The sequence below is a fragment of the Daphnia pulex genome, chromosome 7 (assembly GCF_021134715.1).
Source record: "Daphnia pulex isolate KAP4 chromosome 7, ASM2113471v1".
NCBI classification, from domain to species: domain Eukaryota; kingdom Metazoa; phylum Arthropoda; class Branchiopoda; order Diplostraca; family Daphniidae; genus Daphnia; species Daphnia pulex.
The window spans coordinates 7,789,151-7,810,457 of NC_060023.1; the positions used below are offsets into that span (position 1 = coordinate 7,789,151).

At 40.5% G+C, this 21,307-nt stretch overlaps 5 protein-coding genes and 1 pseudogene across 6 annotated transcripts; 4 read left to right on the forward strand and 2 right to left on the reverse strand.

Annotated features, from left to right (window-relative positions):
• Positions 1-225: 225 nt before the first annotated feature.
• Positions 226-930, forward strand: LOC124198399 (annotated as a pseudogene).
• Positions 931-2,556: 1,626 nt separating this feature from the next.
• On the forward strand, positions 2,557-4,971 carry LOC124197650 (potential E3 ubiquitin-protein ligase ariadne-2-like). The gene is made up of 8 exons (XM_046593184.1): positions 2,557-2,765; positions 2,859-3,026; positions 3,095-3,428; positions 3,492-3,717; positions 3,778-3,892; positions 3,961-4,188; positions 4,255-4,470; positions 4,538-4,971. The coding sequence occupies exons 2-8, from the start codon at positions 2,865-2,867 to the stop codon at positions 4,691-4,693; spliced, it is 1,437 nt and encodes a 478-aa protein (XP_046449140.1). The 5' UTR covers positions 2,557-2,765; positions 2,859-2,864; the 3' UTR covers positions 4,694-4,971.
• A 175-nt stretch (positions 4,972-5,146) lies between these two features.
• On the forward strand, positions 5,147-9,743 carry LOC124197647 (bromodomain-containing protein 1-like). The gene is made up of 7 exons (XM_046593180.1): positions 5,147-6,053; positions 6,127-6,422; positions 6,491-6,643; positions 6,706-7,022; positions 7,085-9,101; positions 9,168-9,310; positions 9,399-9,743. The coding sequence occupies exons 1-7, from the start codon at positions 5,324-5,326 to the stop codon at positions 9,589-9,591; spliced, it is 3,849 nt and encodes a 1,282-aa protein (XP_046449136.1). The 5' UTR covers positions 5,147-5,323; the 3' UTR covers positions 9,592-9,743.
• Positions 9,744-10,320: 577 nt separating this feature from the next.
• LOC124197652 (CCAAT/enhancer-binding protein beta-like) lies at positions 10,321-12,362 on the forward strand. 2 transcript variants are annotated; one of them, XM_046593187.1, is made up of 2 exons: positions 10,321-11,320; positions 11,402-12,362. In XM_046593187.1, exons 1-2 carry the CDS (start codon positions 11,150-11,152, stop codon positions 11,945-11,947), a joined length of 717 nt encoding a protein of 238 aa, XP_046449143.1. In that variant the 5' UTR covers positions 10,321-11,149; the 3' UTR covers positions 11,948-12,362. The 2 variants fall into 2 exon arrangements, with proteins under 2 accessions (XP_046449143.1, XP_046449144.1); XM_046593188.1 differs by having other exon boundaries at positions 10,323-11,320; positions 11,405-12,362.
• On the reverse strand, positions 12,336-17,416 carry LOC124197648 (carbohydrate-responsive element-binding protein-like). The gene is made up of 16 exons (XM_046593182.1): positions 16,732-17,416; positions 16,470-16,629; positions 16,299-16,405; positions 16,163-16,236; positions 15,974-16,099; positions 15,729-15,906; positions 15,561-15,656; positions 15,059-15,483; positions 14,812-15,003; positions 14,298-14,740; positions 14,018-14,237; positions 13,774-13,957; positions 13,613-13,712; positions 13,424-13,547; positions 13,203-13,332; positions 12,336-13,144 (listed from the first exon to the last, which is right to left on the reverse strand). The coding sequence occupies exons 1-16, from the start codon at positions 17,102-17,104 to the stop codon at positions 13,005-13,007; spliced, it is 3,072 nt and encodes a 1,023-aa protein (XP_046449138.1). The 5' UTR covers positions 17,105-17,416; the 3' UTR covers positions 12,336-13,004.
• Positions 17,417-18,063: 647 nt separating this feature from the next.
• On the reverse strand, positions 18,064-21,035 carry LOC124197653 (dolichyl-diphosphooligosaccharide--protein glycosyltransferase subunit 1-like). The gene is made up of 10 exons (XM_046593190.1): positions 20,692-21,035; positions 20,514-20,630; positions 20,201-20,449; positions 19,935-20,141; positions 19,679-19,874; positions 19,367-19,605; positions 19,178-19,297; positions 18,655-18,798; positions 18,476-18,594; positions 18,064-18,411 (listed from the first exon to the last, which is right to left on the reverse strand). The coding sequence occupies exons 1-10, from the start codon at positions 20,929-20,931 to the stop codon at positions 18,255-18,257; spliced, it is 1,788 nt and encodes a 595-aa protein (XP_046449146.1). The 5' UTR covers positions 20,932-21,035; the 3' UTR covers positions 18,064-18,254.
• Between the last annotated feature and the right edge of the window lie 272 nt (positions 21,036-21,307).

The window sequence follows — 21,307 nt, forward strand, 5'->3', positions numbered from 1 at the left end:
AACTAAAAGCTACACCATCATAGTCGTAGAGCAATCTAGTTAGGTTATCCACAAAAATTTTACACTATTCACGATTCTGTTGCTTGTTGCTGATTTTGCATTTCCTCTATAACGAACAGATGGTTCATCGTTCAATCGAGGAATGCTGTTAAACATTGGCTTTACTGAGGCTCTATTATTACAGGATAAGTATCCATGTTTCATATTTCATTACGTTGATTAACGATTGATTATCTACCGGAGGATGACAGACATCTTTATGTTCTTAACTCATGTTCAGAAGATGGGAAACCACGGCAAATGGCTTTTTCAATCGACTATTGGTATAATTACAGATATATTAAATACTCCGCATTATATTTGTATAATTAATAGCATGTACCGGTATACTGTTCTTCAATTTAACATAATTACAGGCCAGTTCCCAGATACTTTTTCGGTAGAGTCAGCGCAATTTCGATCCATGATTTTCAACAAATCAACGTCTATTCAAATTTGTTCTGGGTCTTGGGTGGTGAGGACGATCAGTTGTATGAACGTATCTTATTTAATAACTTGACAGTGACCAGAATTTTCGACGACCAGCCATCGCTCGTCCATCGTGCACGATACAAGACGCTTTCCCACAAAAAAGCCGAACCCAATCCAGATAGGAAGAAGATATACAGCAGGAAGGATCACTTCGTTTCGAAACTGATGGGCTTTCCAATCTTCAATACCGGAGACCCGATTTGCAATTCAAAACCCTTTATACTCACATTCTTGTGGATATCCAGGAAAATATACAGCTAATATAAATTACTATGTAATATAATTATAGGTAACAGTATCTCGTCTCCCTAGAATTTTATCGAATTTCATCCGAATTTTATCTATGGACAAGGGGAGGCATTAAGTTGAGAGTGAAAGGGTGAAGAGGCACTTCACCTATTGTCGGGAGGGGAGTCTTATATTGTCCAATCAGTTCTTTCCTCTCCTGTACTATAAGTGACTATAAGTAATGTGTTAAAGCAACTTCGAGAACGCGCGGCGTAACGGAGCGCAACGTGTAAAATTTACGTGCTTTATAAAGATTTCGCCCTTTATGGGACCATGCCACAATTCCTTTGTACTTTGCACTTTAAAACCGCCGTGCTGTCGCTAGTGTAAAAGAATCTTTTAGTAATCAGTCAACGTGAAACTCATGTTCTGGCATATAGCCGAAAACGTTCCGCTCCGGAATGTATAACATTAACTTTATGCGAAGGCATAACATGCTAACATGAGCATTTTTCCTTGCATTTTGCACAGCCAGTTTAAAAATGGTTTTGTTTTACGTAAACTGTCAATTATAATGTTATTTCGTTTGTGACTGTGATGGTTATTTTTGCGTATTTTTGTTTTTTACACGCCCATTCCTCAAGAACGTCACTTTCTAATACGCCTACTAGGTCCATTTAAATCAACTTGTAGTTACTCCTCTGCTGATAGAAGAGGTCCTAATCAAAAGATCATCAGCTATTCTGTTTATGGCAACTTTTCAGGGCATGATCACATAAAAAAAATATATTCTTCCATTTAAAGACCCCCTTAAATTGATACCCTCGATATGGGGCTCTTCGGGATCTGTTTTATTTAGCCGATTTATCTGGCAACGCAGCATGGCGCCAGTCTTTTTTGAGGGAAGAACGGGGAGAAGAGGGAGAATGGGACGAGTGGGAGGGAGGAGGGCGTACGAAAAAAAAGGGGACCCACGTTTCCTCTTCTCCCCCATTCGTCCCATTCTCCCTCTTCTCCCCGTTCTTCCCTCAAAAAAGACTGGCGCCATGCTGCGTTGCCAGATAAATCGGCTAAATAAAACAGATCCCGAAGAGCCCCATATCCAGGGAAATATACATAATTTTTGCTATTTGGTAAAAAAATATGTTCACGTTGCGGGTGTGTTTCAGAAAATTGTTGCTATGGATCATAACCTAGCTGTGTTTAGCCCTACAGACTTAAATAATCAATGCCTATGCTATGATCCCTACAAAGTAATTCACTTTGCGTATCGAAAAATTATGTTTCTTGAAAAAAAATTTTGTATTAATTTTTGTTTTCCTAAATTTTAAAAGTTTCTGCAACCTTTGGCATAGTTATCAACCATTATCAAGATATCAACAATCTGGAGCCTCTGATTTTTTCCTAAATTTACAAGATTTATTATGATTATTGAAATTTAATAACGATTAAAATAGTGAGACAATAAAACGACTTACCTAAAACATCATGACTTTCATCACAAAAATTATGTAAGATGTTTTTTTCATTCAAAACTTATTCGAGAACCCTTTCGATAAGTTTTTCAAACCGCAATCAAGTAGAATCCATCTCCATCTCTTGATGGATAAAAGAAACATAAAATAGATTTCGGATTTCTTCACAATTTCTTTCTAAACACCGTCAGATGAAAACCCCCAAAAATTGAGATTTTTAGATAAATAATTTACAGAAGCATTTTTGTTCATTTTAATTAACAAATTATTGTTTTTTTCGTATTTACCCTTTAGTGTAACTTTCTCCCGTTCGAAGCGCTGTAGGTAAAATACGGATTTACAGAAGGAGAACTGAAGAAGGCCAGAAGCTGTGTTCGTGGGGTAGCTAATTGTAATTAAACACAAATTCATGGAAAAGCTTTAAAAATATTGGCGAACCAGGCCGTCCTTGGGTTTGATTGACGTCCATTTACAACCATTCCATCTTCGAAATAGTGATTCTCTTAATGTCGACGTCGGTGGCTTGAATCGGTAAGCACTAAGCAATTGCCAGGACTGCATTTTCATGTGTGGTATCCATTAACTCTCTATTGACTCAGTATTTTGTTTTTTTCTTTTTTCTAGTTCATCATGTCAAATAATGATAATGATTCTGATGTGGAATATTCTGAAACAGAAGAATGTGGTTATGATGATTACTACAATCCTTGTGATGATGCCGACAGTGAATCGATGAACCAAAAGAAGTGTGATCCTGAACATTTTGAATTTGAATGTCTAACGGTTGATCAGGTCAGTGTAACAAATTTATACATGCAATGAAATTGGAGAAATCAACTGTTTGTTTTTTTAAATTATAGGTGGATAGGTTATTGAATGAACTGGTTGAAACTTTAAGCAGTCGGCTGAGGTTGACACCGTCTCTTTCAAAACTGCTTCTACATGCTCATAACTGGGCTTTAGACTCAGTCATTAAAATGTATCTGGAAGATTCTTCTCAACTTCTAGTTCAATCTAAACTTAAACCAGATAAAACTCCTGTGGTGAAAACCTTATCCAAAACTCTAGTTTGTCCCATTTGCATTATTATGCTACCCAAAGATGTCTTTTGTGGAATTGGTTGCAGCCACCTCTTTTGCAAGGGATGTTGGAATGCTTATCTTGAAACTCAGGTCATGCATGGTGTGTCTACAGGTATAAATTTGTTAATCAATGTTATATTGAACAATTCTAACCTTTTTGTTCCTGTGTGAATAGCAACTGAATGCATGGGATGTTCTGTTATGGCAACAGAAGACTTTGTCTTGCCTTTATTAGCCACGCCTCAACTAAAGGAACGTTATGTTCGCCATGCCTTCTCCGACTATGTCAGATCCCATCCTGAACTGAGATTCTGTCCGGGTCCGAATTGTAACATAATTATACGGGCCAAAGAAAACAAAGGCAAGCGGATAGTTTGCAGCTCATGCAAGACGACATTCTGGTAATTTTATTTTAGAAACTTTCTCCATTTCGTTATATGAAAGAGCTTCTTATATTTTAGTTTTCGATGTGGAAGCGAATATCACGCTCCCACCGATTGTGAAACGATTCGACATTGGCTGACCAAATGTGCAGATGATAGCGAAACTGCCAACTACATCTCTGCTCATACTAAGGTAAGGATAACTCAAATTTTCATTTAAACGAAAATAATGCTCTTAACGGTCCATCTGCTTGTTACTAGGTGTGTCCCAAGTGCCAAATTTGTATAGAAAAGAATGGAGGATGTAACCACATGCAATGTTATGGCTGTAAACATGACTTTTGCTGGATGTGTCTGGGTGATTGGAAGACTCACGGATCAGAATATTACCGTTGTTCACGCTATGAGGAAAATCCCAACGTAGCCAATGAGTCTTCTCACGCTCGGGCCAAAGAAGCCTTGAAAAAATATCTCCATTACTTTGAAAGAGTAAGTTACTAGAAATTGGCCGATCAAAACTTTGTACTTTTATTGCTATTTTCGAATATTTTTTAGTGGGAGAATCATGCAAAGAGTTTACGATTGGAGGAGCAAACATTGCAACGGATCCGTGAGCGTATTCAGTGTAAAGTCATGACCGGCACAGATGGTACTTGGATTGATTGGCAGTGTTTATTGGATGCTGCCGCCTTGTTGGCACGCTGTAGGTATACTCTTCAGTATACTTACCCTTACGCTTACTACATGGATGCAGGTCCTCGAAAGGAATTGGTGAGTGATTCGGAAAACGTTAATGCCTTTTTACCAATATTAACGTTCCCACGTCTGTTTATGTTAGTTCGAGTACCAACAGGCTCAGTTGGAAGCCGAAATAGAAAATCTATCGTGGAAAGTGGAACGGGCCGAAACGACCGATAGAGGCGATCTGGGCATTCAAATGGACGTTTGCGAGAAACGGCGCACCACGCTATTGCAAGATTTCCTAGAGTCGTGAAATATTTGCTGGTTAGCAAATGGATTGAATAGGATTTGAAAATTTTTACCAACGCGCCTGTAACTACGGTCGATAGGTTTTTGGCTTTTACCTGTCGCTTTAGATAGGAATCGAAATTGCGATTGTCTATTGTCATTTGATATTTTTCGTCCTATACGTTTATCAGTTGTCCTCAACGTTTTTTGTTTTTCGTTTTTTTTTACTGCGAAATTTTCTTTTTAGTTTTGTTTCGTATTCCCATAGTAACAAATGAATAAATTGCATCACTGAAACGTTTACTATTTCCCTTTTTCTTATATTGTCTGAGCAATTTTTTATTAAATAAGGTGCTGGATACTCCGTTACCCTTGTTTATTAAAAAAAATTATTCAGCCCCATAAATTTTGAAATTTTTTTTTTTATCTTCCATAATTTAAGTGCCTAAGGGGTTTCTTTTCAAAAACACTTCTGTAACGAGTTGTAAAACGTTGGCGCCAGGTGTCTGGCCAGTTGTCATTTAGTGCGTGGTCTGAAAAACGACAACAAAAATGGACTAAATGTAAAACTTTGTTTAATATAATTGGTTTCTTGAAATAGAGAAAAAACAGTGTGTGAAACAATATAACATACTTGTTATTGTATTGTAATAAAATGGGTCTCGACTTTGACATTCGTGAGTTTCTTAACCACATCAGAGCAACTAAACCGCCGTATGAATGCCCCGCGAAAGACTGCGGCAAAATCTACAAAAGTTTCGCGGGCATTCAATTCCACTTGTTTAATTTCAATCATGAAAATCCTGGTAGTTCTTTACCTTCATCAGAATCACCACAGCAGGTTTTGACTTTTGCAGAAGCCCAGAAGATTGTTGAACTTGAAATTGATAGCAAACTTCAAAGGATAAACATTTTTGACTCCATAAGCTTTGTGGGCAAAGAGGACTATGAGAATGAAGTGCCTATGAAAAATGAAGAAACACCAAGCCAAGACTATGCCAAAACTCCAACAAGTAAAAGTCACACTCCAAAACATCTGCAGAAAAAGACCCCGAAGCCAGTTGAACCAGTGGTTCGCAAAGAAGAAAAAGTCTCCCCTCCTAAGCTGCCGGAGGCATCATTTTCCATCATCGAAACATGGAGCCAGCCAGATGCCCCAGAAAGACCAAAGTCTTACTATCGCTTCATTGAGAAATCTCCTGATGAAATGGAAGATGAAGTGGAATTTGATATGGACGAAGATGATTTTACTTGGCTAGAGTTGATAAACAAACAAAGAAGATTTGAAAACCTTTCTGAAGTAAACCCAGAATCATTTGAATTGCTAATGGATCGACTGGAAAAAGAGTCTTACTTTCAAATGCAAAGTTCTGGGAAAGATCAAGGTTTTTATTTCTATTTTTCTTTATTAAGTCTGCAAAATAAAGATGTCTAATTTGAGAAAAAATATCTAACTAGGACCACCTATCGATGAGGACGCTGAATGTTGCATATGCATGGATGGAGAATGCCAAAACAGCAATGTGATCCTCTTCTGTGACATGTGTAATCTCGCTGTCCACCAAGAATGCTATGGTGTCCCGTATATTCCTGAGGGCCAATGGCTTTGTCGTCGATGTCTACAGTCACCTTCACGAGCGGTTGATTGTGCTTTGTGTCCAAATCGAGGAGGTGCTTTCAAACAAACGGATGATAACCGATGGGCTCATGTAGTTTGCGCTCTGTGGATACCAGAAGTCTGCTTTGCTAATACAGTAATAACGTTCAATCTTCTCATATCATTGCAGAGATTACTAAGCATTTTATTATTATTATTATTCAGGTTTTCCTTGAACCGATCGACAGCATACAAAACATTCCTGCCGCTCGTTGGAAATTGACGTGTTACATTTGTAAGCAACGAGGAGCTGGATCTTGCATTCAGTGTCATAGGGCCAACTGTTACACGGCGTTCCATGTCACTTGTGCGCAGCAGGTATTGTTACGACTGTAATTAAAGCATATTTATCAAAATACTTACTTGAACTCTTCTAACAGGCTGGGTTACACATGAAAATTGACACGGCCAAAGACTCACCAAGCAGTGGACCCAATATCAGCATCCGTAAAGCGGCCTACTGCGATGCTCACACACCAGCCGATTCTGATTCAAAGCCATTGGTCGGTGATCACGGAATAGGTGAGGTTATTCGCAAAGCGCAGTCGAAAGCTGCTTTCCGCGAGAAAATGCGAAAGGCTCGTAAAATCCTGGCAGAGAAACGTTCTGCAGCTCCTATTATTTCCATCCCCACTATACCTCCTGAACGCGTCCAGGAAATCGCTTCTTCCGTTCCCCAAATTCAAGGGAAAATTCGGTATTTATATTATTGTCCTACCGCAAAATAAATTTCTGTACTAATGATATTGTTTGATCTAGATTTATCCAAAGATTGATTGCCTACTGGACTCTGAAACGGCAGTCCAGGAATGGTGTGCCTCTTTTACGTCGTCTTCAAACAAGCCATCCTTCGCGTAGGCCAGCATCTTCAGCGGCAACGGGCTCTGGGTCTGGATCAGGATTGGGCGGTGATCAGATTGTTCAGCCTGACGATCTCTTAGGCCAACTGCGTTATTTTCAACGACTTCGTCAGGATTTGGAACGAGCTCGGCTGTTATGCGAGTTGATTCGCAAAAGAGAGAAAACGAAGCGAGAATTGATGCGGATTAAAGAGAAGGAATTGGAACTCCAAATCTATCCGTTGCAGTATCTAATGCGACGTTTGTTACAAACTCTGAAGGAGCGTGATAACAACGACATTTTTGCCGATCCGGTTGACATCAGCCAAGTCCCCGACTATCTCGATTTTATACAACAACCGATGGACTTTTCGACAATGCAGAACAAGTTGGACGCTGGGCAATATCCAACGCTGGAAGCTTTCGAAAAAGATTTCAACCTGATGATCCACAATTGCACTGTCTATAATGCACAGCACACCATGTATTATAAGCAAGCAATCAAGCTCAAAGAAGGTGCTCAGGTTCTATTTAAACAACTTCGAAAGGATTTGGAAACATTAGTCATCAGCAACAACAATTGCGACAGTAGCAGCAACTTAACTCCACTGCCACCGTCGGAAATAAGTCAACCTGAAAGCAAAGTCGAAGAAATCGATAAGTACGTCTCGGAAAAGTATCGTGAATCTGATACCCTTGAACAGCAGCTTTCGAAACTCGAAGAATTCCTGCGTAAAGCTCAACAAATGCCAACTGGACCCCTCAAAGTTAAACGAATCCGAATTTTGAGAAACGAATTGGCCAAAGTTCGTAGGAAATTGTCTTTGCAAGCTGGCGGGAGAGCGGCTGCTACCCGGAGCAGCAGTAGCAGTCCATCGAAATCACGACCTGAAAATGAAACACGTGATGAAGGCAGCAGTGACTCGGATTCGAGCGGAAGTAGTAGCAGCGGGAGTAGCAGCAGCAGCAGCAGCAGTAGCAGTAAAAGCAGCAGCGATTCTAGTATTGCTGGTCCTCCAGTCAAGGCTTCGCCTCGATCCGTAGCGGCCGCCCGTCAACTAAAGATTGATCACTTTATCACCCGAACGCCCAAAACGGATTCGGATGAAAAGAGCACGCCATCCATTACAAATAAGAATCGATTAGTTGCTAAAGTCCTGAAACGTAATTCTACTCCGGCATCTACATCTATCGCATCGACCCCTGTTGCCGTTGCGGCAATTCCAGTAGCAGCAGTGCCAGTAACGCCGGAATTGGAGACGATCGTTCCTCCAGTTCCAGTAACTCCAGTAAAAATCAGCTCCGTGAATCCGCAACAGCTGACTGGGTCTCCATCGGGTGTCAATAGACGAACAGCGGTGCTTTTCACCAAGAAAGCAGCTGCCGCAGCGGCTTTCAAGAAGCCTGAACCATCCGGAAGCACTTCGCCACCTAGACGGGCAGGTGGAAGGCCGCGAAAAGTTTCAGAAAATAGTACTTCTCAACCAGGACCCAGTGGCACCAACACCAGTGCATCCACCAATTTATTTGTGGCAGCTGCAGTTGCAGCTACGGATCTAAACAAAAGGAAGAAGCAAAAGCATCCAGAAAGTGACAAGCTATTTGCTTCGGTTCAGCAGCCTGGAGCTATTCACCTTCCCAACATTGAGAGTGAAAGTTTCAAAGTTTATCGCACCAACAGATTAGACGACGAAGAGGATTCACATCGAGGATCGAGTGAATCGTCTGGGAGTGAAGGGAGCAGCAGTGGAAGCAGTAGCAGTAGTGATTCGGATTCTGGCGATGAATCTGATCGCCAGTCAAGTGACGATAGTTCAGCATCTCCTCCTCGACATCAGCATAGTTCTACTTCACTTTTGCCTTGTAATTTGATTCCACTACAGCCACTTGATCTCGTTTGGGCGAAGTGTCGAGGTTATCCCTGGTATCCAGCTCTGGTAAAAACGTATTTCTAGGATTTGGTACTGAATTAGTTCTAATTCGAGGTCTACATTTTCCATTAGATTGTCGATCCTTCCTGGCCCAGGAGTGGTTATGTACATAATGGAGTCCCCATCGCCATACCACCCGAAGAAGTTCTCTTAATGGGAGCTGGAGTTCAACCACCAGCCTTTCTGGTTTTATTCTTCGATGCCAAACGGACTTGGTTAGTATTCGTTAGTTTTATTTGCCACAGCTTAATTCTTTACACCAGACGCAATTGTGATAATGGCTGAATTTGTTGTTGATTACAGGCAATGGTTGCCCAGAGATAAGTTGGAGCCACTTGGAGTGGATCCTGATCGTGATAAAGCGAAACTGATTGAATCCAAGAAGCAGACGGAACGTAAGGCCGTCAAGAAAGCTTTCGAAGAGGCTATTTTGCACCAGTGTAGAGTGGCTGGGCAAAGCAGTGCCCTATCCGAAGATTCCGATTCGAGTCACTGAACGTTTATTTTCTTATTTTTAACCTTCATAAAATTCTTTGTTTGATAACCCATCTCGCTTTGCTCCATTTCATGCGAGTATTTCAAACACGTGTGTTCTCATTGATGCAAACTCATTTTTTTAAATAAAAAAAACGAAAGATTGAAATGAAATCGAATAATCAAATCTCCCTATTTTAAATTTTAAAAATATAAAATTGACACTATTAGAAAGTCCCAGTGGAATATGGTAATTTTTCTTGATTCGAACGGGTTATTGTTTCAGAACTTGCCCGGACTTGCTGTATTTTCGGTTTTCCCAAGCAGTTTGAACCGGTTTTGATCAACCAAGTCGACATGCAAGCATATAGCAACAGATATCAAACCACCAACAAAAAAATGTCGATGTTTTTTAGTAGGACGTCGTAGTCGTTATTATCTTTCAACCGAATTCAGCTGCGCATATTATAACAAAGCGACGACGGTTAAAATGACTTATGAGGATTAGACTTTATATTATTTTGTTTGCTTTCGGTCTGCTTTTTTCTGTTGAACGATAACATTCCGATGCGAATGACTCCGCCCATTTCCGCCGAAACTGGTTTGTGATTGGCCGACGTCATCCTGCCTGCGCATGTGCGTAGATTTTCTAGAAACCTGCGTTCTATGACGTCAGCGAGTTCTCGTTTGACGTCACGAAACCCGGACGGGAAAATATAAAAAAGAAACCACAAATCGGTCAACTCTTGTTTTTTTTTTGTGTGTTTGTTCTCAACACGTGAATCACCCTTTTCCACAGAAAACAAATTAAAAAACAACCACGACATAGGTTATTTTTCCAAGATAGACTTGATGCCTTCATGCACATGTGCGCACGATTCTACTTGAGACGGATCCTTGACAAAATTTCGATAATATTTCGTTAATTAAAAAGGAAACGAGGAGACGAAATCAGGGTCGTCGGTTGATATGCACGCGTTATCGGCAAGCATTAGTCACGTTGACGTCCAGAATCGGGGCTTATCGCTTGCACACGAAGTGGATGACATTACATTGACATCACTACTTTTTGTGCGTGTGTATTTATTCAAATGACCTCCACGGCCAGCAGAGAAAATTTCACTTTGCCCCTCGTTGATTTGCATTTTTGCTGACGAGTCAGTGTTTTTTCCAGCATTCCGCCTCAAACTAGTTCCAACTGGGAGTAGTAGAAGTATGGTTGACTTTGGTTTTCCCCAGCTTTTTTATTTTCTTATTAGGGATTTCCCCGGAGCAGTGACGTCACTATACGCCGTACCAACCGCCGCCATGCCGAGTCATTCGACGATTGCACCACGTCCGGAGGGGCGGAGCCAAATTGCGTTTCCAGTCCCCGGGCCCTCGGTATAATAGCGCAGTGCGTTTCATGATTTCATCATTCTTTCTAGCGACTCCGCCAAGAGCAGACACGTACACACAAGTCGAGGTGATCAGTGCAAATCCAAAGATCATTCTCGAACGCACAAGTTGTTGTTACACAGTGAAAGTTTAGCCCCCGTCTGTATACCAATTCACCCAACAAACCAAAAGCCGTTCGCGGTATGTCTTTTTTTGATTCCGAATTCTTCGACATCACCACCAGCGGGAAACTTGAGGGTCACCTATTGGACTACGATCATCCGCCAATGAGTGGCGAAATCATCCCATTTGCCGATCATTACGATTATTATCCAGAAACTCTGGAGGTTGCGGAAACTTCTATGGATCTCGAGGTATTGTCGCATAGAATCACCAACAATTATTTCACGAACGCCATACTTATCGTGTCATTTGTTTTATTTTCCGTGTTGAAGCAGGCAATGATAGACTCAAACATCGGAAGCGTCGCCGATTACTTATCGCATTCCGGCTCTTATCAGCCGCAGCCGATGGTGAAACGCGAGATAGCTCATTTGCAAGAGGATGAAGACAGCCGTTGTCTACCTAGCACTTTGACCGACGCCAGTGACTACACGTCGGCAATGATGCCCAGCCCTTACGGCACTGCCGTTTCCAGCCCTGCCGGACGTTCGACCACGAGCAGCTCGGCCTCGACAAGTCGTCGGTTCAAATCGGGCGGCAAGAACGTCAGCAAAGATAGCGACGAATACAAACGACGAAGGACTCTCAACAACATCGCCGTGAAGAAATCCCGCGAGAAGGCCAAAGCCGAGTCACGCATAGTGGCTCAACGTGTCACGGTCCTGTCGGCCGATAAGGAGAGACTTGAGAGACGTGTAGAGCAGCTGTCAAAAGAGATCCAGTTTCTGCACGGGCTCTTCTCCAAATTCAACGACATTCCCGATCCAATTAAAGTGCAAGTCACCAGCGCCTTTGCCCGTCTCCAGAGCCACAGATAACCCCCCACAGCCCACGCACTCCTTTTGTATTCCCTCAAATCGCAATCAAACAAAACACTTAACTATTATAATAATTTAAAACAAAGAAAAAGATTCACCAATGTGTGCCACGAAACCTTTATATTTCCATCGTTGTATATAGTATCTTATACAAAGTTGTCTTAATATTGTTAATGTAATACTTTTCTTGTGGATTGTGTTCAACATTTGACAAATTTTTTACATGATTGAATCATCTCAGATAGAAGTTACATTCAACTATGCTCTTGACCGATTTATTTTCAAATAAAAACGACAAAACAACCCACGTGCGATCTACGGATTCAGCGAAATGTTTTGTACATCATAGAATTCATGCATCCTTTGTACTTCCCAAGATGCAAAAGAGTAACAATAAAACAAACATGTATTTCAATTGTTTTTTCCAAGTTCGATTGTGTGTGGGGGAGGGGGGAGCAGAGTAAATATGAAACACTTAATAGATGGGGAAGTATTTTGTTGTTTTTCAAACCAGGCAGGTGGGAAAAAACTGTAATAAAAATAAATCAGGCTGTTCTAACATATCGTATTTAAAGAGTTAGCAAAAAAAAAATATTTTTTTGAGCCGCCTGTGATACAGAAGTTAGGGGCAAAACGGTAGGACAAAACCCAAAATAACAGCCACCCAAAAATCAATTTACAATCTACCATGACAAATACAAACTATTCCGTCTTTTTTTAAATTATTTCTTTCGTTTTTTTTTTCTTAGCCTTTTTTCCACTATGACTCTGGATTACATCTCTCACTCTTAAAAACTAAACTAAAAATCTAGGTCATAAACCTTCACTGAATTCACTATTAGATAAAATTGCGAACTGAAAAAAAATATCTCCATCTGTCTATATAATAATAGGGTTATGCTACATCTGCTACATAATGACTACATCGATTATGAACATAGGCCGCATGAAACTTGAAATTCCTCGCAATTTATCGAGGAATGAAAGTTGTTGAAAATTTGTGGGATCGACAGAGGGGAGAAAAAATTGTAGATTTGACGGTGGTGAATGGGGAAGATTATGTCGTTGACGGAAGGTTGTTGGGCGTTGTAGTTCTATCCGGATTGCAGGCAGCTTGGGTGGCTTCCGCCGGTAATCTAGACGGATTTGCTATAATGTCGGTTGTTTTACTCAAGTTCCGGAGCGAATTGAATACCACTAGAAACAAAACATAAATAATTATGACGAAATGGTAAAACAAAACAAAAATGTTTACCAGGACGAAGAGCTATCAGAGAACAATACTGGTCAACCCAATTTAAAACACTTTGCCAGAGATCTTCGTACGTAGCAGCGGAAAGGGCCGTACTATAGGACTCGAGGAGTGGTTGGATCAATATCGAAAACTGGAAAATATACAAGATAGTTCAAACATCGTAATTCGATTTTTTAAATTGAATTATTTAGCTTTTTAGTCAATAAAAAAAAAATAATTACAATCCAGAATTTCCAGTTCTGCAGAGTTCGAACTCGGACCCATTCGTCAAACATTTCTCGCATCCGATTATTACGCTGGCGTGAAACGGGAGCACCATTAGCAGGTAGGAGTGCTTGGCAGCCGCTAGTCAAACCAAATCATAACGGGTTAATAAAAACTGCATGTACTCACAATTTCCTAAATCAAACCTGATGGCCGCATTAAGCGTTTCGATATTTTGTTTCAACTGATCCATTTCTTCTTGCTGCTGCTGTCTCTCCTGGCGCAGCTGCCGGATGTATTCCGCACCTGATGGAGGTCGAATATGATATCTCCTGTATATACTGTATATATTGATATTATGATATACCGCGATGGAGCATGGCGGCTTTGCTAACGTCACTAGCTTTGCCATGGCTAGACGCAGCTGGACCACTGCCAGATCCACCCGTTGATCCACCGCCTGGTAATAGCGACTGCAAAGTATCGAAACCGTTTTTGATATTGCAGCGACGCTTCTGTTCGGCGTTGATGTGGCACACTCGTCGGTGCTCCTATTGACAGATAGCTACAGTTAGTCAACCAATGTGTTGAAATATTTACAATTTGCATACCCTGTACTGAGTGCGTTCGCCATCGCTACTTCTGCTGCGTGAAGCAGTTTGGTTTGCTGCTGGCTCTTCCACCATGGTCACATTCGAGGACGGCTCCTGCTTGTAGGCACGACCATCATTGGAATACTCAAGGTTTATAGTTGTGGGCAACAAGGTTAACGGTTTTTCCAATTTAGTTGTCGTTGAGTCAGTGTTCTGAAGTGGGAAAATGATGGGAATCCTGCAAAACAAAACTAATTGTAGGGAATGGACGATGAATGAGATCAATTACTGAGCGTACCGCGAAGCTGACGGGTCGGCAGTTAAAACTAAAGTGGTTGATGGTGCTCCTATTTGATTAGAGTTCGTCAACAGCTGAGCCAGCAAAGTGCTGTTATCGGGAAGAATGGTGCGAGGTATAACAGTAGCCGGGGTCGAAACTGCTGACGTAGGCACAGGCATGATAGGTTGCAAGTCAGAACTGGAGCGCAGACGTCCAAGACCGCGACTGCTACGTGATAAATTGCCCTCTTGAGTGCCTGCTGAGTTGCTCAATAAGCGAGCTGGGCTACTACTGCTGCATGAATTTCCACTGGCTTTGCTACGTTGAACTCGACTCGATCCGATCGCCGGCTGGCTGGCACTAAGCGCAGTAGTGGTCACATGTGCCGAGATGGCTGTAGGGCCGTTTCCAGCAGTGTTGGCTCCCGACCCACTTCTTGATCGACTGCGTTGTTTTCCTTGCTGATAAATATCAAATAAGACATCTCAACAGTGAACTGGGATAAGAATCAGAAATAGATATCGATCCCTACAAACTGTGCTGTTGGTACGACGAATCCATGCTCGCTACCTCCGCTATTCTGTCGCTGGAAAGTCCCAGCATGAGAATTCGTACTATCGAATCCTCCAGAGGCGATGAATCCGTCCGGCGAATGAACTTGATGGGACTGCAGCTGGTGAGACGTTCCTGATGAAACATTAACGTTGGACTCGAATCCCGAATTCTACCCAAGAAAATTTAATTTAGTTTTAGTCGAACAAGTTGCAAAACGAGTCAACCTGTGACGACGACGGTGACACGGCAAGTTTTGTGGGGTGGCCGAAAACGGGTTCGTTGGGGTGCGGCTGCTGTTGAAGTTGTTCCTGTGATTGCAGATGATACTGCTGCTGCTGCTGCTGTGGCCGCGAATGTTGCTGACTTGTCAAAGATCGATGAGCGTTGGCGAACTGTGGATTTGATAAATAAGACGGATTGGACTGATCCATCGGCATATAATTGAGCAAAGTCTGCGGCGAGGATGATGTGACGACTATCGTTGCGGCACTGACTGGAGTGGTAGAAGTTGAGGCACAATAAGGCGAATGGTCATGCGATTGGAAATCGTTGCGGCGTTGAGTAAGTTGATCAGATGCTCGTCCAGCTATACTGTCCTCCACAGCGACAATCTCTTCTTCAACTGGCGGCAAACGTCCAGAAAGCAATTCTACATGGTTGAAAGACAGTTTAAAATTTTGTTGATGAAATATTAATATCGTGACAGGTGGGGGAAAAAATACTAACCGTGTAACGGTTCCAAAGTATCCATGAAATCGTCTAAATTGGGTTGCAACTGGATAAGTCCAGGTTGAATAAAATCAGCCAGACCAGCTCCTTTCGCTGAAAAAGAAAAAAAGTGAATACAAATTTATTCTACACCATACAATATTTTAAAAATTTCAGATTACATACCGATTTCTCTGGGATTGGGGAAGGGAAAAGGCTGATTAGATGATAAGCTTGAAAAGAGCGTATCAGAAAAGTCCATGAAGAGGTCATCATCCAATGCGAGGGAACCCGTCCCTGAGTTAAAACTGCCGTTGCTCCGCGGAGCAAACCAATCTAAGTGATCGAATTCCCCGCACATGGTCTGGTGGGATAAAATTGGATTAAAGCTTTCTCACCAACTATCCATGAATAAATTGTATAAGACTCACGATATCGTTGAGATCTTTGGATGCACGACCCATCATTTGATTTTTGAAAAAGATTCGCCACTTTTTGTATTCAGCGGTGACGGTCGCTAATCGACGCTTCCAATATTTACCCTCAAGTACGACGGCCTATATAGGAATAACCAATTATTTATTAAACAGTGAAATTTTAAATGTGAAAGGAAATATTACCTCAGGTTTGTTGTGTTGGTCCACTTCTAGAGGGGAAGCAAACTGACACACAGCTGTGTTTCTTCTTTCAATAACTGTTGAAAAGGAAAGTTTTTATTTAATAATAATTTCAAATGCCAAGTATAGAAAGTCGTACACTGCATGTGCCAGCAACGCCAAATCAAGTTGTTGAGACGAATTTTATCTTTCCACTGTAGGCGTAATCCCTTAAAGTTTTTCCAGCGTGGGGACGTCAGCTTTGAACTGTAAGTGTGTTTTACTGATTAATATAAACTCATGTTACATAACTCCTTGAAAATGACCAAACCTATAAGCCAGGGTCATGCATTGAAACAGCTTAGTGAGACTTTGGTCTATGGTAACTGCAGGAACCATCAAATCCTCTGCTGTCTGGATTGGAAGATCCTCACAAGAGAATGTTGATCCTATATTCTTCTGAATCCAATTTCCAGTATCTGCTGTGAAACCTAAAAATATACAACAAATTTATTCATTTGGAAAATAACTACAAAAAATGTATTGATTTTTTTAAATATATTTTTTTTAACCAAAATGTTGTGAATTTTTACCTGATGAAATGGAGTCAGGTTTTTTGGGCCAGATTGTGCTTGCCACTGAACATGATCCTTGATTGCTGCAAGATCCGGCAAGGTCACCAGCTGCATTAATCGTGGCTACTGCACCTGATCCAACTAGAACAGCAGAATCTTCAGCATCTTCAGGCACAGGGATGGCTAACTCATCGTCATCATCATCCCTTCCTTCAGCTTCAAAATCTGAGACCATGAAGTGTCCCGAATGGATGATCTCTTTAGATTTTTTCCTGAGTTGTTGTGGTTGGCCATCCTGGCACATTTGTTGCTGCTGTCCGGCATGTAACGGGGATGCTTGTCTTGATTGATTCTGAGAGCTCTGCGATGTTGGAGAGTTACCGCCTGTCATTTTCCCGATTTTGTTCGTCACTACAGGAACTGAGGAGACCTTTAGAGATGATCACAACAACAATAATTTTCTTTCTCCAAGTCAAAGTCCACTTTTGTTGACACAAAGGTCTACCAATAAAGGCATGCTAAATATTTTCCAGATCCATCGAACTGGACTGGAGGCCATTAGTCTCTGATCAGCGAAGTTATGATAAAGCACTGAAAAGTTCGTCGTTAACTTTTGTTAACTGCTGAAAAGCAATGCACTTCGCGCGCCATCTTGTATCGGTAACATTTTCTTTCAAGGAATGGGCGCAAGGAAACAAAAACCCTACGCTACAGGACTTATCCACAAGGAAAGGAACATTCACCGACAAGAATAGATAAATAGAATGCACCAATGGAGTTGCTTACAGATCCCTACTAGATTGCTGATAAAAAGCACGCCTTGTTGAATATTAGTTATAAACAATTGCACCACCCCAAACCACAAAAAAACGAAGTATATCGAAGATTGGATTTTAAACATTGGAATGATAAAAATATCAATCTGTAAAAACCAACTGATTGAATTGAAAAGCGTTACTCAATTGAATAAGGCTGAAAGGCACTCAACTTTCAGATTGCCTTAAGTATGAAGTGCATACAACATCTCAAACACGTTTTTTCTTTACTAAAAAATCATTAAAAAAACCTTCAGTAAATTTCTCGATCTCAAGGGCGATGAATTCAACAAAGGTTATTCAGGACGTTATTAGGCTTGGTTTGAGATTGCATGATCAAATATTCTTGACAGCAGCTTCAAAATCAGCATTGAAATCACTTCACTGCCGATAAGAAAAAAAAAAGCGTTAAAATTACAGCCGTAGCTGCTACATACCTACGGATCTCTGAAAGGTTCAATAATTCATCCTAAAAATGAGACACCAATTTTTTTTCCAATAGTGGTAATAAGGTTATAAAATATTTCGAATGCTCTACAGATGTCACAGTTTTACTATTTCTAAGTTAACACACGTACAGTCGAATCTTTCACTGACAATAATTTGCTTATTTTTTCTTGGTAAAAAATAATGATTAATTAATACGTGCGATTAATGTTGATGCTGGCTAAATGTCAACCAAATACAAACGAAAAAGTCCTTCAGATCTAAAAAAATATATATAACTTATAGCGTGTTGATTAAATGATTCAATTTTTCGACGAGTTCATCTCTTTTTTTAATCAGGATGGCTTCTGCGTCAACGAATTGCGGTTTGTTTATTTTCCCGCCGACCAGTCGCTCTACTAGCTGAGCATGGGTGCTTTGAAAGTCTCTGTAAGCCCTGAAAAATAAAACCCATGATTTTGCGTTTCTTTTTTTAAAACTGGGTCGTAGCAATTAATTACTTGTCCTGTTTTTGAATTTCAGTCACGCGATCGTTTAGCTGAGGATGTTCTGATTTCAGATTAGTCGGCAAATCCAAGGTTTGAGCACGTAGATCACTTGTGATATTTTTTGCTGATGCCTAAATTTAAAAAAAAATTATTTAATTTCTGACTTTGACAAATCCCTTACACGCACTCACTTGAAAGGCGTTGATGTCGCGGGAACTTTTAAGTTTGACAACGTGCGTTTCAAATGCCTGAAACAATGTCGACCTTTTGAGGTAATGATTACGAATATTTTCAGCAATACCTGCTGCTCGCTGTCGGTTGTCACAAGCTTCATCCTGTCAATTAAACCATTAAGTTCGATACTTATATTGCTTTTTACGGATTTCCAGAATTAACACGCAAAAATGTCTTCCAAAATCATGCAGAACGAACGGATTCATGCACAAATCTGAGAATATAGTATACATACACGAGACGTAAAACGGCAGAAGAAATTAACAAAAAATGTAATATCGAACTACAAAAGCAAAAAAAGTTTGTGTACACTCGCTTCAAGTGCGTTTATATCAGACCAAAACTATCCATCTACACAACATGTCGTGCATATCAATCACATGGATAAATCTGTTGACAAGACAAAGGAGCGAGCAAGGTGAGGGGTGAAGAATGAATTAGGATGGACGTTGCGGTTCCCATGCTTTTTTCCTTTCAAACCTTGGTGATGGAAAAGTCCAACCGTGCGTAGATGATGAAAGTGAGGAACAGGAGGAAAAAGGCAAAAACGCATAACAAGGGCTCTTGAAGCATGACGATCCTCGAAAATGTATAACGCAACTGCAAATAAGAGACCAAAAGTATTAGCACATGGAGTATTTCAATGCAAAGTGGGAAAACCTATGATACCTTGAAAGGTTGGATGTGGTTCTCCACAAGGTTCTTGGCAGCAATTTCCACGACCGGGCGGCCCTTGACATCGAGGTAAGTAAAATGCAATGTGTCTGGTAATCGAGTGACTGCATAAGGAGTTTCAATTTCAATGTTGGATGCTCCTTCAGGGAGAATAATGCGAACAAGTGCATCATCGATAACCATGTGATCGAAAATGTGTGAAATAAGGTCCATTTGCAAAACGAATTCATCGCCTACAAGAAAAGCAAATAAACAATAAATTTTTATAGTTATTACTTTAAGTTATTGCTTTCAATATTAAATTACCAGAGTTGAATAAGTTGGAGAAACTGGGAAGATTGTATCCAACTACATAGTGGGTCTTCCATCCTCCAAACAATGGGAAGCGAGGGCGGAGTTCCAATGAGACATCACCGTCGTCTTCTTGTCTCAAGTTGGAGGTAGAAATGTTGCCGATTTCGTCGCGATAATACACGTCTGCGGCCAACTCAGGCAATACAGTCTAAAAGACGTCTTGTGTTACTTTGCTTGTTAACTAAAATGAAGGAATAGACAATCTTACTTTGAATGACTTAATGCTGGAAACTCCACTATGTTCTCTTTGGTATTCAAATCGGGAAAAAGAGCCTTTGAGCTTCGCTCCACCATGGTAAACATCCAAAGTCTCCTCAACAGCAATGTTACCCCAATGAGAGACTTCAATGTGTCTAAGGAGGTTGGCAACACTCAAAAATGGAGCATTGTTCTCAAAATGAATAACAATGTCCTCCTAAATAAACAAAACTATTATTAGAAATGTTAAAAGTTTGTACTATAAATTAAACTTGCTTCAGTCAAAGGAGCAATATTTTCATATGGTCCATATGTAATGGTTGAATCACTTTGTGAAGAGGGCTTAACTTTGGTGTAACTTTCAACAGATGATGAACTCAGCAAAACTTTTGTAGTTTGTGATGCTATTTTGTATGGACTGAAGATGTAGGCACTACCCCTGTACTGAACTAATTGCTTTTCTTTTTGTGTAATTTCTGCTGGATGAGGTACAAGATTGTGAGTGAACACTGTGCCAACAAGAACCTGAAGAAGACACATCATATAAATTATTTTAGAAAAAAGGCATTTTGAAATTTCTATAGCATACTTTGACAGTTTGGCCTGGTTCTAGTGAACTGCTCAATGTGACTTTGTATGTCATAACTCCTTTAACGGTAGATGATACTGCTTTCAACACACCAGAAGAATCTTTTCCATCAGCGAGCTGAAATAAATGGCTTAATAAATATTCTGTGATAATGTTGAAAGTCTCTAGTACTCTCTACCTGGGCTTTAAAGTAAGAAAGCTTTTGCTGAGCTCTGGATTCGATGTGGAAGTTAAAGCTGTTGACAGATGATTTGCCGGTGTTAGATAAAGTTAGTCGGTGGGTGATCTTGACAAGTTGACTTGTAACATCGATGGTTCGTTCGGCACTTTTTATGAGCACATCTTCACTGGTCGCATTGCAAAAGCTCGTGAGCGTTAGAAATAGACAAACCAAATATATTTTAAGTCTAAGTCCCATAATGACCGGATAGTTTTTAATTCCAAAAAATTGCCGAAATGAATGACACCGGCTCGGCTGACGTGGGCAAAGACTTTACTTGTTAGACGACAGCTTGCTAAATCTCATTGGATGAGACAATTCAGCTCCTGTTGCCAGTTCTCAAAATATTCCTTGAGGTCGCGTTATCGTGTTTTGTGTTTTCTTTCACAGTTTCCACTTTTTCGATGTTTCTTCGTAGATTGTATTTAAATGTAAACTAAAAAATTATCTACCGTGAATAATAAGCTCAATTAGTGGTATATAATAGCAGTTGGCTTTGCTAATTTTCCATTTTTATTTTTACAAAATTTTTATAAATTCAAACTTTCAATTAAGACTAATTTTAATCCAATTA